This window comes from Gaeumannomyces tritici (genome assembly GCF_000145635.1).
Source record: "Gaeumannomyces tritici R3-111a-1 unplaced genomic scaffold supercont2.2, whole genome shotgun sequence".
NCBI classification, from domain to species: Eukaryota; Fungi; Ascomycota; class Sordariomycetes; order Magnaporthales; family Magnaporthaceae; genus Gaeumannomyces; species Gaeumannomyces tritici.
In genome coordinates, this window is record NW_008804546.1 from 2315502 (window position 1) to 2331811 (window position 16310).

Here is a 16310-nt window from a genome sequence, read left to right on the forward strand (position 1 = left end):
CGCCGCGCGTCACCTCGCTTCCCGCGGCGGCGGCGGCCGAGGCGCCCGAACTGCCCGCGGCGGCGGCGGCGAGCTGCACGCCCACGTCGGCCTGCGCCACGGCCACGGCGTCGTTGGTGCCGTCGCCCACGAACATGACGACACGCTTCTTGTGCTTGCGCGACGACGGCGGGGCCGCGGCCATGAGGTCGGCCACGTACTCGCGCTTCTGGGCCGGCGTGTTCTGGCTGGCCACGTTGGAGGCGTGGATGCCGACCTGGGCGGCGACCGACGCGACGGCGCGGCTCTGGTCGCCCGACACGAGGTGGACGGTGATGCCGCGGCGCTGGAGCCCGGCCACCACGGAGACGGCGTCGGGCCGGAGGCGGGTTCGGAGGCCGTAGACGGCGATGGCTTTCCCGTCGAGGGCCACGGCGAAGATGCTCATGCCCTGCTGCTGGAGGCGCGTCACGGTCGGGTCGGACGCGGTACCAGTCCACTCGGAGTTCCCTGCGCGGAGCGCGAGGCCGTTGTGCTTGGCTTCGATGCCGGACCCGGGCACCACGTGGACGTCGTCGACGGGGGAGGCTGTGTGCTGTTCGAGGTGTTTGGCGACGGCGACCGAGACGGGGTGCTTGTTGCCGGCGGCAAGGGCGCGGGCGATGCCGGCCGCCTCAGCCTCAGTAATGGTCGGCGCTTGCGGGTACTCGGTCTCGAGAACGTCGAGCTCGGCTTCGGTGATGGTGCCCGTCTTGTCAAAGACGACGTCGGTCACCTTGCGCGCCATCTCGGTGCACTCGGCCGACTTGATGATGACGCCGCCGCGGGCCGCGATGCCGCCCGCGACGACGAGGACCATGGGCACGGCCAGGCCGAGGGCGCAGGGGCACGACACGGCGAGCACGGCGACGGCGTAGGTGACGGCGTCGGCGACGGCGCGGCCGGCGGGGAACGAGCGCACCTTGAGGCCGACCAGGACCCAGACGACGGTGACGACAATGGCGACCGAGGTGACGACGGGCACGAACCAGCCGGCCACGCGGTCGGCGACGTCCTGGATCTTGGGCTTGGAGTTGGCCGCGTCCTCGACGAGGCGGGCGATGTCGGTCACGGTGTTCTTGCCGGGCGGCCTGGTGAGCTGCACCACGAGGGCGCCCGACCCGTTGACGGTGCCGGCCACGACCGTGTCGTGCTTGGCCTTTGCGACGGGGACGGCCTCGCCCGTCAGCATGGACTCGTCCACCTCGCTCGCGCCGCTCACGACGATGCCGTCGGTGGGCACGGCTGAGTGCGGCAGGACCTTGAAGCGGTCGCCGTACTGCAGGAGGCGGGCGTCGATCTCGACCTCGCTCGGCTGCTGGCCCTTCTCGGGCGCGTCGACGACGAGCAGGGCCGTGGCGGCCTGGAGGGAGCGGAGGGAGACGGCGGCGACGGCGCGCATGCGCGCAAAGGCGGCGACCAGGCGGCCGAAAAGCACCAGCGTGATGAGCAGGGTGCTGGTCTCGAAGAATTCCTGGGTCTCGAGCGGGGTCCCCGCCACGCGGTGCCCAAAGGCTACGAGCGAGTAGACGTAGGCGGCCGTGATGCTGATGACGACGAGCATGTCCATCTCGACGGACCCGGAGTGGATCAGGGCCGAGATGGCGGGGTGGTAGAAGTCGGGAACTGCCACGAGCTGGACCAGCGTGGCCAGAGCAATGGAGACAGACGCGCTCGTGATGGGGTCGACGTGTACGCTCTCCTTGCCCCAGGCAAGAACCAGGACGGGGAGTGTCAAGACGGCCGCCACAATGGTCTTGATGAGCTGGTCCCACAGCCGCTTGCGGCCGCTCGAGACGGACGGATCGTCGCTGGGCGGGGCCAGCCCGGCCGAGAGGTCGCCGATGCGCTCCAGCAGCGTGCGAGGCCCGATGACGGCGGGTTCGTAGGTGACGCGGACGCGCTTCTTGTCCAGGGGCGCGACCTGGGTCACTCCGTGGACCTCCAAGTCGCAGAGGGCGGCAGCAGCCCGGTTCGACGCCACCAGGAGGTCCAGGGTCTGGTCTCCGTCAGACATGCGGGCGCACCTGAAGCCGGTGGCGCGCTCGGCGATGCGTATCACGTCCTCGGCCTTGTCGCCGTGGGAGGAGTCGAGGGTGAACTCGGCACTGCCCATGACGAAGTTGACGCGCACGCCGCTGACTCCTGGGGATGCGGCCTTCAGGGTGCGCTCGAGTTTGTTCCCGCAGCCAGAGCAGGTCATACCGTCGACGGTGAGGGCGATGTATTCAAGCGCTCCCGCATCATTCTCGATGTCCTGCTCGTCGACAGGGGCTGCGGTGGTCTTGCGGATGTTGGCAAACATGGGCTCGGCCCGGTGGTGACCATCACCATGGTCACCATGGTCGTGGTCACCATGGTCGTGACTATCACCGCAGCAATCGGACTCGTTGTCCTCCTTGACCACCCCAATCGCCATGTTGCCGTGGTCGTGAGCGTGGACGTGATGGTGCTGCTTGGCCTTGTGGCGGCGCTTCATGCCGTGGTGGTGATGGGCAGCCTTTTTGCGCAGTCCGTGAGCGGTAGTCTCGGCTTCGGCGACATCCAGGCCGTGTCCGTTCTTGGCTTTGATGGCCGTGATGCTCGTAGCCGAGCGCTTGGCTTGGTACTTTTGCGGTGCCGACTGGCGCTGCTGTCGCTGTTGTTGTTGCTGCTGCTCGCCGCAGCACGCGGCCGACGGCAGGCCACGCTCGAGGATGCTACGGCAGATGCAGCGGGCCGTTTCCAGATAGGCGCTGTACTGCTCAAAGGCCTTGGCAACGTGCGAGTTACACGCAGAGCCGTGGTGACCGTTCTGGTCGTGGGCGTGCTCGTGTCCGGTTGCAGCTGCAGTCGGCGATGTGCCATGATGTGCATCAGCACTTGTGCCATCACCGCGGCGCATATATGGGCAAAGAGAGAGGGGAGAGAATGGAGATGCAGGTGTGAGTAACGTACCATCATGAGCCGCATCGTCATCACAGGTCTTCTCGCACTCAGCCGTGGCGGCGGCATAAATGCACTTCACTGTTTCTGTGGGTCAGCACGAGGCCATGACAGAGACGGGATAGCGGCAGGGCCTGTGGCAGGTCAGCCAGCGGCACGAACCGTCGCAGTGCTCCTCGTTGGTGTTGCAGCACTCAAGAGTCTTGGTGGAGGGCGCGGTCGAGGCGCTGTCGGCCTCGTAGCAGGTCTCGTCGTCGCAGCAGTCGTCGCCGGGCGTGTCGCAACAGTCGTCGCCGGGAGTGCTGCAGCACTTGTCGGCCGAAGTGTCACAGCAGCTGTCAGCTGCGCCCTTGTGCTCGGGGCCGGGCTCATCGCCGTCCAGCTCGCGACTAGCGCGAGCGTGGTCGTCCGAGGCGGTTGCGGGCCCGTCGCAACGTGGCTCGGCCGGCTTGTCCTGGCAGCCTCCGCCGCCTCCGCAGCAGCCGGATCCCATGGCGACAGGGACAGGGAGGTGAGGGTGTGTTGTGAAGAGAATTTAACGACGATGATGCTTCTAGTGATGTTTCTAGCGTTGGATCAAGCTTCTTCCCGGGACCCAGCTTCGTGCTCTAGCAGCCCAGGGATGGGGTGTTCGGACGGGAGAGCAAGCTTGTTTTAAATAAGTTGCTCAGAGCGAAGCGGGAGTGCGGGTGGGAGGCAGATAGGGACCAAACGCGGGCTGTTTTACCAGAGTCGCATGGGCTGATCCCCTAGCCCACCGCCTCTGCAGCCCTGACCGAGAATTCCCGAGGAATCCAGAAGCGGGAGGTGCTGAGGCGGGTGCTGTGATTGGCGCGACCCTCGCAGGATCTCGGCTCATCACGCCCGACAAAGACGCACTAAACACAGTCACCGTTTCCAGGGGCACCCAACTCACCGTTTTTGTCCACGCCACCTGCACCTACATACACATGCAGCCCCACCTGTGATTGGGGTGGATGCTTGGTCAAGGTGAACGTTGCTGAGGTGAACGCCACGCTTTCCTCTGTCGTTCCGGATCCATTACGAGAAGACAGAAACTGCCCCAAGGAAGCCGAACCGATGTGCCCGTGCCACTTTTCCAAGACGGGAGGAGCCGGTGACGGCTTGGCAGAAGCAGCTTCCCCCCAGAGAAATTGACCTTCCAGAGACGTTGACCGTGGCGCCGTTCGCATCGGGCTGGGCTGGAGGCTTGATTGAGTTTGAGACATGCCACGTGCGAAACGCCCCGCACAGAAACTGCCCGAGCCTGGAGGCTTCGTATTTGATGCCCCCACAATGGAATACAGGGCAAGAATAAGCTACAAGCTTGTGTTGTGCATCCACAATGTGGTAGTGCCTCAATTGACCAATCACCGAGTATCTTGGTCCTGAATTCCGTGTCAACCAACCCCGACTTTGGGTTGCTGTGAAGCTGCACAAAGGCATCGATTGGTCAACCGTGGAAACGAAACACCAGCAGCAAGACTGTATTGGAGTCAACGCTCGGGCAAATTACCTATTAGCTGGCTATGCTTCCTTCTCCAATGCATGTCAGGTATCGGAGTCCAGCAAAACAAGCAAAACGAGCAGACAAGTGCTGCCCCTTCTGCCCTCTACGGTCCCTGCTCTCGCGCCAGGCCACTCGCCGAACCGCCGCAGCGAGCGGCCAGCGAGCAGCCCACCCTCCATCCATGGCGCCCAACCGCCCTCGTGGCATTCCGATACTTCGCCCAGCGCTGACGAAGCACCCTTACTTCTTCCGTGCCCGCCCCCCCTTCCCACCGCCGGCTGATTCGTGCTCAAATTAAGCCTGCCCACATCCCCCCGCCGGCTGGCCAAGTCCCGCCCGGCATGCACCCCCACCTGTCTGACAAATCGATGGCGGCGAGGGGGAGCGAGGGGTCTCTCTGGTCGCTAGATGCATCTCGCAGTGACGTCGGCGAGCCACTTTCCACGAACGGAAGAGATCCGCAGAACGGAGCAGCGCTCAGACGGCAAAGTAGTATTTTGCACCCTGTACTTTGCTAGTCCCTAGCGGTAGATTCACATAATTCGCTACGTGCGATAACGTCAAAACATAACGTGCTCGCTGATTGGGCCTGCCATGACGGCGCCCAGCGGAATCGGTCAGAAATCTTGGGGTTCGAGATCCTTGGTTCCTGGAGCCGGGTAGATCCCAAAAAGCACTTAACCCGCTGTCCCGGCCGCCCGTGAAACTTGTTTCTTCCTCCCCTTCACTCCCCAGGCACCGCTCATCCCATCGAGTCCCCCGTCTCCACACACCCAAGAACCTTGGGCCCTTGGTCAAACTCAATTCCTCCGCCGCCATGAAGCTTGTCCAGTTCGCATCCGCCGTCGCCCTGCTCGGGGCCGGCGTCAACGCCAGCGCCTGGTGGAACTACAAGACCGTGGCCGAGTATGAGCCGATGAGCGACTCCATCGTAAAGCACGAGGGGACGCCCGTAGGCGAGGAAGTCAAGTACGAAGGCTGTGAGTCTGCATATACATGCAAAGCTACCAGACGGAGAAGAGCTCGTCGCTGACACGACGGCCAGTGACCCTTTACGTAACCAAGCCGAAAGGGAAGAAGGCTGACAAGGCCGTTCTCTACATTACCGATGTGTTTGGTACGGAAATTTCAGAATTGCTCATAGCCAGACTACGCCTGCCTTCAGACTGTCCATGCTAAGCACTAGCTAACGATCCCGGTCTCCTTTTTGTTCGCATCCAGGAATCCAACTCGCGCAAAACAAGCTGTAAGCCTAAGCGCAACCCGTGTCCTGCCCTGCACCACTACCCCTGGAGCCATCCACCGCCGCATTTCCCGCCAAAGGACGCAGTCCCAAGCTGACCACCTCGCCGCAGCCTCGCCGACTCGTTCGCCCGCGCGGGCTTCGTGACCGTGGCCCCGGACCTCTTCGACGGCGTCCCGGCCCCCGAGGACCTCAACAAGCCCGGGTTCAACAGCACCGCCTTCCTGGCCAAGTACAACGCCGGCGTCACGGACCCCAAGCTCGCCACCAGCATCAAGTACCTCCGTGAGGTCCTCGGCGCCAAGGTTGTCGGCGGCACCGGCTACTGCTACGGCGGCCGCTACTCGTTCCGCTTCGCCGCCAAGGGCAAGGGCCTCGACGCCGCCTTCGCCGCCCACCCTAGCCTCCTGGAGGACGGCGAGATCGTCGCCGCGACCAAGCCTGCCGGCATCGCGGCTGCTGGTAAGCCCAAACCCCCCATCACCCCCATAACTCTTTTTCTTTTGCACCGGCTAACGGCAACAGAAAACGACTCCCTGTTCAGCACCGAGCGCCGCCACGCCGCAGAGGGCCTCCTGCAGCAGGCCGATATTCCCTTCCAGGTCTCGCTCTACTCTGGCACCTCGCACGGCTTCGGCGTCCGCGCAAACGTGTCGGACCCCCAGCAGAAGTTCGCGAAGGAGGCCGCTTTCTTCCAGGCCGTCAGGTGGTTCAACGCCTGGATGTAGACATCAAGGCGCGTCAGTAGCTTGTATATCAATCACTGCAGAATGAGTTCCAGTTAGATATAAACTACGACGACAATGTCCATCCAAACTACTTCTTCTTCCGCATTGAAAGAAGCTGTGAAGCAGCAAAAGACGATTGGAAACCTGCAGTGTGCTCTCCCAGATTGCCGACCATAGTAATTCCACCTGCCGCGCATCCCAAAATGCAGTCGGAGATATTCCGTGAAGAAAATAGGAACGTTGGGATTGCTGCCCCATGTCAGAACATGGCGAGGCGAGGCCACTACTAGGGCTACAATGCGACTATGTATCTTTTCTATCAAAAACTAGTCGTAGCCAGCCCAAGGGAAGCACTGCCTATTCCACTCTTCGTCCCGTTGGCCTGAGGGGAAAAGACATCCCCCGAGTAGCGCATCAGTCGCCCCGGAACTTCTTCCTGAACACACGGGCCTGCACAGCGATGTGCTTGGCCCTCTGGATCCTGTCTGCCTTGGCATCCTCATCATTGGTCTCCTCCTCGACTTTGGCCGCGAAGTTGGGCGGCAGCATTCTATAATAGAAGGAATTAGGGATAACTGCAGAATCCACGGTTAGCAAAATCGTCCCAAACAGCGTGTCTCTCGACAACCCAGCACCGGGACGTTGACATGACTCACTTCTCGTGCCGTGCCTCTCGATGAGGGTCTTGAGGTCTAGATGCGGATACTGGTGCTCGGCGCAGAGGTGGTTCACGCCAAAGCCCCAACCACCGGTCGGGGGGATGTCGTACCAGCCCGTGTTGCCGCTCAGCGGGCAGGGCTTCCGGTCCAGGTGGAACGGGCAGCGCAGGATCCACATCTGGTCCGACCTCTCGGGCCAGCGGAACCCTCGGGGCATGGGCTTCATCTCCAGGACCTGGGTCCAGGCGATTTCCGGGACCACCTTGCGCGTTAGGTCAAAGAGGTACCCGATATCGGCAAGGCCGATCGAGCCGAAGGCGCCGAGGAGTTCGGGCTTGCGCTGGCCGGTGCTCTCACCGGCTGTCTTGGGCCGCTTGTTGGCCACGGCGCCGCCCTCGTGGTCGCCGTTCCGCTTGGTGCTACCAGGCGCCGAAGGACCCGGCGCGTCGGCAGGCTCGGGCATTTCGGACACCTCGCGCGGTTCGAGCGCCGGCTTGGGTGAATCGGGGGCCGGCTGAAGTACTGCCGACGCAGCATCTTGGCTTGAAATGCCAGGCTGGATGTGCTCTTCCCCCTTGGCCTGCTCTTCCTGCTCTTCCTGCTCCGCCAATTCGACTTTTTTACCCAGCTTGGCTAGCTTGGCTCGCTCAGCCTTCTCGGCTTGTTCAGTCTTCTCAGCCTTCTCGGACTCTTCGTACCACTGCACGCTGCACCGAAGCGTCTGAAATACGTCATGGACGGGCGCCTCGAGGCCCCTCATGCCATCCACAAGCCACTTCTTGTTCAAATTGGACATCGCCAACTTTGATCTCAGAGATAGCTTTTCGGAAGCATCCGCTTTGGCGCGAGTCTCAAGCCGGTCTTTCTCAGCCCCGAGGTTCCTGTTCTCGGCCTTCAGGTTTCTATTCTCGGCCACAAGTTCGCTATTCTCGTTCTCCAATGTCGCCTTCTCATTCTTTAGACGCTCCAGCCTATAAAACAGTCTGGTTAGCCAGGCAGTCCTCACGACGGCACGTGGCGATAAAAAAGATAGGCATACCAGCCACCGCCCTCGCTGCCATGATGGTAGCAGATGACCTGGCACTCGTCGTTGGAAATGTCGATATAGCGTTTTGGGTAGAGTGCAAGCGAGGCTGCGGTCTTGGCTGGATCAGTGGTTCCGCAATCCAGCGCCAGCATCTTACCCGCAATCTCAAGTTGGACTCCTCTGAGGCGCTGATACTCAGGATTGTTCTCAGGGTCCGTGAAGCTAGGCTTGGGGGGCTCTGCCACAACATCTTGATCGCTGCTGGTGTCGCCAGGCTCATCCAAGCCAGTTGGTGGATGAGGCGAATGACAAGCGACACTGGCCTCATCCGAGGGCTCATTGATGCTCGGCCTCTGAATGGCCTCTGATGGCTCACCAGTGCCGAGGGCCTCACTGTTCTCCAAGGGCTCCCCAGAGTCCGTGGCCTGAACCTCCTCGTGAGACGAACCAGCCATGGCTGCTTGTGTGCTTTGGTTCTTGCAGGAAGCCAGGGCTTCGCAATGCAGATTGTAGCTAAAATAGTTTCTTGATCGTGTGGAAAATGCAACAACGGAAGGGAAAGAATTTGCTGATAGGGGAGAAAAAAAAGAGACAGAAGTTTGAGGTGAAGGTGAATATTTTATAGAACAAGAAAAGCGGGGAGAGGGGAGTGCTACCCTTCCCCCGTCAGCTCCTTCTATTCGTTCGTTCCTTCCCTTTATAGTTGATCCGCATTAAGGATTAAAGGATATGACTCACACGCCGCAAAGCAAACATCTTAAACTGGTGCTGGCAGACTAGGAGCTTAATTCTCCCCAACTGGAAACTCTTATGAGGAAAAAGACGGAGATTCTTTCGAACCTCAAGTCGGCGCAACTTCAAACCTGCCACCAACCACAGGAGTCAGGCACCGCATCCAGCAACGCTTGGCCAAAGGTAGCGTTTCCTATTCTAAGAGTTTTTCAACTTTTGCTCGTCGATTTAACATCGTTCACCAACTTGATTGCCTCAGCACTCTCACCGAAGAATCATATCGGTTGGCAAGCATGCCTCCGCGAGGGAAGAAACGCGCCCGAAGGCTTCAGCCAGTGTCCGTACTTTGTCATATCATTCCCATACATCATTGCACCTCAATATAGGGCTCTATCAGAAACTAATCGGTGACAACTTTAGGCATCTCGGCATTGACCATGGAACTACTTTCACTCGAGTTCGCCTCTTGCTCAAAGGACAGGACGCCAAGCCAGAGGTGGTGAGCGAGTGTTTCGGAGCCCGCAACAAATTCGACTCCAAGCACCGGGTTCGTGGCTCCCAGACGATTCCTGATTTTCCTGCCTTCTGTCTCCTGGGACATTCGGGCGAGGAGTCAATCTCCTCCTTCGAGATCCAGCAATCGCCAAACCGCGTTCCACTCAAGCTAGCCTCCCTTATTCTTGACGAACAAGAAGATACAGACACGGGAGAGCCGCGACACACCCTACTGCGTCTGATGCCCCGATATCATGAGAATCTCGTCAGGTTCAAGGAGAAGGACCCCAACAACTTCAATTTCAAGCTCATGAAGATCTGGATCGCGCATTTTGAGCATATCAAGGGCCGTATCCTCAGCTACTGCGAGATGAAGGACTACGAGCTGACTTCCATCACCATGACTGTTCCGAACTGGGCCAATGACGAGAGGGTCGATCACATTTACTCTGGCATTATTCAAGGCGTCTTCGATGGCCATGTTTGCGCCTCGCAGTTCTTTGACGTCAGCGAGGCCCAGGCGATGGCTCGCTCCCTAGTCAAAGAGCAGCTAAGTCACGAGAACAGTGAGCTGGCCAAGCTGGTTGGACAACGCAACATGCTCCTGGTCGTTGATATTGGTGGGACGGCCATGGTGAGTAATCGCCGTGCAAACAGGGCATACTCTTACTCTTCCTTCCAGGGTGCTGTCACGATCCAGCAATTAAACAAACTAATCATTTCGTCATCTATAAAGAATGGCTGCCTGGTCGAAATTAGTCGCGACGAAGGCACAGTCCTCACGGCTATCGAACTTGAATCCTTTGGTAAAGACACTCCGCTGATTGCGATAAACACACATATGCATATATATCATTTTTCAATTATTATCCGTTCTAACAGGTAGCGTTAGGATGCTTTGGAGGCAGCGAGCTGTGGGAGATGGCGGTTGCCGAAGCTCTCAGAAAACATGACCCACGCGCCAGCGACGACAATGTTCTGGGGTCCTATCTGAGCGACTTTGCCGACATCAAAGCGATGGTCCAGTCGCCGGATGCCACCATCCGCCTCAACCACCAAGGGGATGCCACAGAGCTCATCCCGCGTGAGGCCCGACGCTGCTTCGACAAAGCGTTCAAGAGGGCCCTAGATGATCTCGAGTCCAAGCTCCGCCCGATTGTCTCCCGACTCGCCAAGGTCAATTCCCTCCAGAATCTTGCCATGGTCTTCACTGGTGGGACCTTCAACACGCACTGCATCTACACACACGTCAGCTCTCTGGTCAGCACTCTGGACCCGGACGGCAAGACGGCTCCCATTTTTCTCAACCAGCTCGAGGGGCTCCATATAGAAGATCCGTAAGCAACGCCAAAGACCAACGGTCCCACATAACCCATAAATATTTTTACGTTGCTGACCGGCTGGTTATCATGGGATTCCTGTAGCACTGGACTGATTGCTCGTGGTGCCGTTTATGCGGCGAGCACGAGCACGACGGTGAGGGAGTGGCTGAAAGAGGGCGCAGCCTTTGGTGTACAGTCATGCTTCACCAAGAACGGACTCTGGTGTAATGAGTTTCCGGCACTTACCATCGGGGTAAGACTTTGTTATTATGAACTCCCCGTCAACATTTTACCAGGCTAACCCGAGCGCAACCTCGTCATCACACTCTAGCTAGTTGAGCGCGGCGAAGGCGGCAGCTATCCGGGCCGCAAGATGGGCAAGGGAAACCGGTTCGAAAAGATCGCCCTCAAGGTGGTCTGCGACCCGCTCCATGGGAAACGCAGGGGCACGGACGAGATGCTGTCGTACCTCAACTGCTACGACGTCTTTGTCGTAGACAATGAGGAGACGCAGACGCCGGGCTCCTACCGGTGGTACTTGTCTGTCTGGGGTAGGAGTGGCCGTGATCAAGCTTGCGGGCTCACGCTCACCATCGAGCATGTCCAGGGAGAGTGGAAGGACGGAGCAGAGCAGTCTGGTGTCAGGAAGGAGTGGAGAATTCCGCTTCGGTATGACATTGGCACTGGCTGCGCCCTTCCGGACGAAGCCAATATCGAGCAAGGAGAGTGGGAGTTGTTTTACACGTGAGCATCGGCATCTCCGTCGATGAAAGACTAGATACGGGAGTTCGATGGATCCCTCGACGTTTCCGTAAACCCCAAGGTAAAATTAGAAAATCGCATCAAAGACCGTTGGTCACTTGACCATCGGTTGCCTTTGTTGACTTTGGCAGATGCTGCTGTTATTTCTGATGTCTTAACAAGACAAAGAAATGTCTGCGTTAACCAAACCAGTCTTATTTGCTCCCAAAACCTGCGACTCTACATGGAGCCACAAGCAAGTATTAAATCGAAGAGGGTTCCCCGGAAAAATATGCTAAAACGAAGAACAACACAACATCTTCTCCTCGCAGCGACTCTTTACCAAGTCTTCTCTACAGTCAGATACCATAAGCTTGCAACTCAAACCCAGCACTATATAGCCACCCGAAGAGCAACCAATACCACAATGTCTCCACAGACTCGAAGAATGGCCGCCCGGGCCGAAGCCCCTATCATTTTGGGTGGACTACCGGATTTCAACCGATCATTCGCGAGGAAGAAGAGGGCCTGCAGAGTGTATGTGAGGGATCCAGCGCAGGATGCCCTTCTCCTAGCCCGTCACGACAACGGCAGTTCTTGCCTCCTTCAGTTCCTGGCTCCCAAATGGGGCCACTGCCGCCCAAACCCGTCCTTCAGAGGAGTAAAGGTCCCTCCAAATGGGAACCTGGCGCGAAGGGAGGACATGCAGATCTTTGGAGGTGTCCAGTACCCTTCCCCCCCGAACTTCCGCGCCAAATGTCAAAATCCTGCTGGTCCTCTAATCCCTGGAGGCCCAATCGCGCCTTACCGACACCTGGATGTGCCTGTCGTGAGATGGGACGCCAGGCATGGGTTAGGGAATAACTGGGCTGCAACACTCCACGCCATCGCCGGCGGTAACAGCATCTTCATCTACGAAGGGCAGTTCGAAATCAATGGCCCTCCGCCGCTGGCCACCCAAGACCTAATCTTCAAAGGCTACATGACATGCCCAGTCACGGACCAGTGCATGGATGTGACGGGCTTCGGAGCCCTGCGACCCGCCCGGCTCGCTGCGGAGTGCGGAACAAACAGCGCGACGCGCAACAACTACGGAATCATATCGTGCAGGTCCATCGCTGCGCACAACCGAGCAGTCCGGCAAGCCGGCACAAACGAGCGCGGCCAGAACATGGAGCACCTGGCCGCGGAGTGTCTACAGCAGATCGTCGACGGGATGGGCGGGCCGGTCTGCCTGATGCTAGGGCCGACGGTCATTGCCCCCACCCAGCGCACGGCTGGCGGCAACATTCCCGATCTCAACTGGATGGTGTGGCCGCACAGGAGGAGCGTGAACGCGCCGTGGGATCGGAGGATTGCGGACCCCCTTACGCCACCAGTGGTCTTCAACCAGGCCAAATGGGCGACCATGACACGGCTTAGGACGCTTGTTTTGGAGGTCTGGGATTTCAGATCTGGCCAAGCCCAGGAGGTGTCCTTTGGGGTAGGGGCACGCAGACGCAATGACCCAACCCCGAATACCGCCATGGCCAGCGAGGATGCCGACACCATGCGATTTGTCCAAAACTGGTTCGCCCAGATCCGCGCGGGATTCGCACAGCAAGTCCCTGCGCACCCAGGTCTCGATCTACTGGTAGTTGCCGGCCTCAATACCGCGTCCAGCGCGTTTGATAACACTAACCGGTACGGCGAACCCCACCACGGCATTGGTCCTACAGTCGACTGGAAGACCACGCTAGCACCTTTGTTGAACCCGAACGGAGGTAAACTTGTCCTAGTGGACTTTGACCAGATTGAGAATTACGACATGTGGAAGTTCGTTGAACCGTTTGAGAATTAAGACCCGGAGGGCTCAGATGCGGAATGGACCGGAGGAGGAAGGAATGGAAGGAGGGGAAGAAAGTATAGTGCATTTTAACCAGATAGATATAGACATAGACATAGAGTGTAGGCTTGAACAACACCCATTTTTCTCACTGATTAAAGCCCGGTAACACTGCAGGAATCACTCACCAGACTTGCCCACATCCCTACCGACAACCCCAATGGGGAATTGACGTGTCTGTAGATCCAAATGGCTGCCATTGCTCGGATCGGTGACTTGCCTGACCTCAAGCTCGGGTGGGCTTGTCCGAACGGGGGTGCTAACCTGGCTAAGGGAGCCGTTTGATGGTACAAGCGTGCTAGACCGATCCAGGTCCCACAGGGGGCTAACCTCCAACCGGCCAGCAGGAATGCTCTTTCAAATTATCGACCAGTGCTCGCACCGCACTCATATCTTGGGCGTCCTTGCCTTTCTCCAATGCCAGCGCCTCCGCCGCAAGCGAGGCGTAGCGCCGGGCCGGATCCTCCATCCCAAGCATGCAGTAGCTCAAAGCGGCGAGCTTGTACGGCTTGCTCAGTTTGCCCTCTAGCCTTTCGACCCCGTATATATCCAGGAGCTCCTGGGCCATGGCAAGCCGCTCGTCCAGCTTCTCGGGCTTGGCCAGATCCTCCTCCAGCCGCGCCAGGCGCCGGATGCGGGAAATGGAAGATGAGGCTTCGGCGGTTGACAGCCGGCAGTGCTCGCAGCCGCAGACGAAACCCCAAACTGCTCGCGTGTGGGCTTGTCTCTCGGCAGCTGGTGCGAGCGAGTCGATATAGGAGATGGTGAGCTCTTCACCAGGCGCGATGGCCCTGGCTGCATACGCTCGAAAGACGAGATTCCCGTCTGTATGTGAAACGAGGCTGTGGTGGGGGGACCCCATGTACGTGTTAGCCAGCCTAAAGACACCGGAAAGTAGGGGCCGACCGCGACATACTTTGGCCTGCAGTCGTGATTTATCCTCGACGCGCTGGGGAAGTTGCCGTAGTGAAACCCTGCCTCACCCTCCCCAGCAAGCGCCAGCCGGAACGAGTTCGTCAGGAGGATGTCCAGGATCTCGTAGCCACCAACCCCGTCTCCCGACCGCCCCTGTCGCATGAACGCCTTGCGACGGGCGGCGGGGAGCGAGCGCACAGCCGAGCCCAGCGCCTCGATGTACCGCCCTGAGCGGTCCTCCAGCACTCTCTTCTGCGCAAGCATGGCTGGCGCCTCGGCCATGACGAGCTCGCCCCTGCGGATGGGCCTCTTCGCCACGAGGCCGAGGCCCTTCCCAGGCAGTGCCCGTTCCGCAAACGGCGGGTCCTTCAGGCCGCTGCTGCCGCTGCTGCTGCTGCTGCTGCTGCTGCTGCTGCTCTCAAGGGCGTCGTGCGCCGTCGGCCGCAGGTCCATGACGCGCTTGGCATTCCTGTCCGTCGTAAAGAGGACAATGCCGTCGCCCAGCTCGGCGTTTGCGTGCACGCAGTAGACACCGACGCATGCGTGCGGACCGCTCCAGCCAGCTGTCCGGCTGTCGCGTTCGCGTTCTTTGTTGTCGCATGTGGTCTTGCCCGGGGTCGTCGCCACTGGGCCCCAAAGGCGAAGCTGTTGGCTCCATTGGCATGTACCGACCAAGTCGAGGCTGGGGGAAGAGAGGACTGCCGGAGCCAGGGAGCCAACAAAGGCCGCCGATGCAAAGCGCATGATGGCCTTTCGTAGAATGAAGCGACACGGTTTGTAAAGCAGGATTCTGCAAACAGGTCAACCTGATCACATGCTGCAGCGAGGACAAAAGAAAACAACCAAGCCAGGCTGCCACGATGCGCCACTGCCAGGCGCAAAATGTCTCAGCGGTGACTCCTATCGCCGATCGATGAGAATAGCATTCAGGCACATCGCCCACAGGACCATGCCCCGCTGAGTGAAACGGAACCAAGCCCTCCGCAAGCACCAAAGCCGGCGGCTGCTTCGGACCCGGGGTACTATGCTACCAGCGCAACGTCGTTTTAGCTTGGCCGATCAGGAGCGTTGTGTTAAATATGGTAGGGCAAAAATTTACAGAAGAAAAGGGCGAGTGGCTAGCCCAATTTGCCCAGAGCAGATCTATCCATTCAGACGATAGAAAAGCCTGATAAATCACAGCCAAGGCTTCACCTTGTAGGCACGCCTTGCCAGACTTGTTTAAGTGTATTTGCGATTGACCAATCGCTAGCCCCTTTACAGAATTGTCACAAAGTAAACAGTATATACTGTCATAAGGAAGCCTTAAGCATAAATATCAGATGCCTAAAGCATCGAAAAAGCGGTCCCCCTGCCTGGAAGCGTATAACGCTTCCAAGCGTTAGGAAGGAAGCTTAATAAGCAAAAAGGACAGGGAGTTACGTATATATAAAAGGCAAAGGCCTTTACGGGACCTTGCACTTTAAATCCTTTTTTTTTAAAGCATATTAACCGGAATAGCTTTATACCGTGCTTATCCCTTTTGCTTGCAACAATTATAAGCCCGGCAACTTTTAAACCTTTTAACGTAAAGTAAAAGGCTTAACAGTACGGATTTATTCCCTTTTTATTATTTTTATTAAATCGTTCCCAAACGCGTTTTTCCAAGCGCGTTTATCTTTTTTTTCCTTTCCGCAATTTTTTTACGAAAAAATTTTTACGCTTTTAAAACCTTTTTCGATAAAGTTTTTTTTGCCGAAATAAATTTCGTTATTAATTCCGAACGTTGCCAAAAACCTTTATTAAATTTTATTTTTTTAATTTTTACGTTTTTACGCTTTTAAAGTTTTTAACCCTTTGTTTTTTACCGCTTTACTTTTACGAACTTTCGGTTATTACCAATTATAAATGGTACGAATAACGATTTTTTCGTAATAACGTTATTTAAAAATTAAAAACAATAGCTTACGTAATTTACGGCGTTCCGTTAAAACGCATTAATTTTAAGGATTTAAAACCAGGTTAACCTTAATTTAAAATTCCCGAACAACGTACAAGCCAACGAAACCTTAAATTTTAATTTTTTTACAATAAAGGCCCGAACCAAGCACGTTAAAAATTATAAATTTAA

At 57.8% G+C, this 16310-nt stretch overlaps 6 protein-coding genes across 6 annotated transcripts in view; 3 read left to right on the forward strand and 3 right to left on the reverse strand.

Moving 5' to 3' along the window:
- Positions 1–3624, reverse strand: part of GGTG_03298 (cation-transporting ATPase pacS) — a gene marked incomplete at its 3' end in the record, with an annotated part of 4064 nt that extends 440 nt beyond the window's left edge. Inside the window, exons 1-3 of the mRNA XM_009221077.1 lie at positions 3106–3624; positions 2956–3024; positions 14–2844 (exon numbers count right to left, since the gene is read on the reverse strand). Of these exons, the coding sequence (XP_009219341.1) occupies positions 14–2844; positions 2956–3024; positions 3106–3436 (3231 nt within the window). The 5' untranslated portion in view covers positions 3437–3624. The remainder of the gene's footprint in view (positions 1–13; positions 2845–2955; positions 3025–3105) is intronic.
- Positions 3625–4987: 1363 nt separating this feature from the next.
- Positions 4988–6678, forward strand: GGTG_03299 (hypothetical protein). Its single transcript, XM_009221078.1, has 5 exons — positions 4988–5433; positions 5499–5570; positions 5675–5699; positions 5809–6158; positions 6222–6678. The coding sequence occupies exons 1-5, from the start codon at positions 5271–5273 to the stop codon at positions 6422–6424; spliced, it is 813 nt and encodes a 270-aa protein (XP_009219342.1). The 5' UTR covers positions 4988–5270; the 3' UTR covers positions 6425–6678.
- Positions 6637–8662, reverse strand: GGTG_03300 (hypothetical protein). The gene is made up of 3 exons (XM_009221079.1): positions 8123–8662; positions 7081–8054; positions 6637–6999 (listed from the first exon to the last, which is right to left on the reverse strand). Exons 1-3 carry the CDS (start codon positions 8563–8565, stop codon positions 6839–6841), a joined length of 1578 nt encoding a protein of 525 aa, XP_009219343.1. The 5' UTR covers positions 8566–8662; the 3' UTR covers positions 6637–6838.
- Positions 8663–8920: 258 nt separating this feature from the next.
- On the forward strand, positions 8921–11407 carry GGTG_03301 (hypothetical protein; the record flags this gene model as incomplete). The annotated part of the gene is made up of 6 exons (XM_009221080.1): positions 8921–8991; positions 9263–9971; positions 10074–10143; positions 10230–10674; positions 10762–10912; positions 10991–11407. 6 exons carry the CDS (start codon positions 8921–8923, stop codon positions 11405–11407), a joined length of 1863 nt encoding a protein of 620 aa, XP_009219344.1.
- Positions 11408–11548: 141 nt separating this feature from the next.
- Positions 11549–13274, forward strand: GGTG_03302 (hypothetical protein). The gene has a single exon (XM_009221081.1). It carries the CDS (start codon positions 11645–11647, stop codon positions 13238–13240), a length of 1596 nt encoding a protein of 531 aa, XP_009219345.1. The 5' UTR covers positions 11549–11644; the 3' UTR covers positions 13241–13274.
- Positions 13275–13292: 18 nt separating this feature from the next.
- GGTG_03303 (hypothetical protein) lies at positions 13293–15092 on the reverse strand. Its single transcript, XM_009221082.1, has 2 exons — positions 14202–15092; positions 13293–14127 (listed from the first exon to the last, which is right to left on the reverse strand). Exons 1-2 carry the CDS (start codon positions 14942–14944, stop codon positions 13611–13613), a joined length of 1260 nt encoding a protein of 419 aa, XP_009219346.1. The 5' UTR covers positions 14945–15092; the 3' UTR covers positions 13293–13610.
- Positions 15093–16310: the final 1218 nt, after the last annotated feature.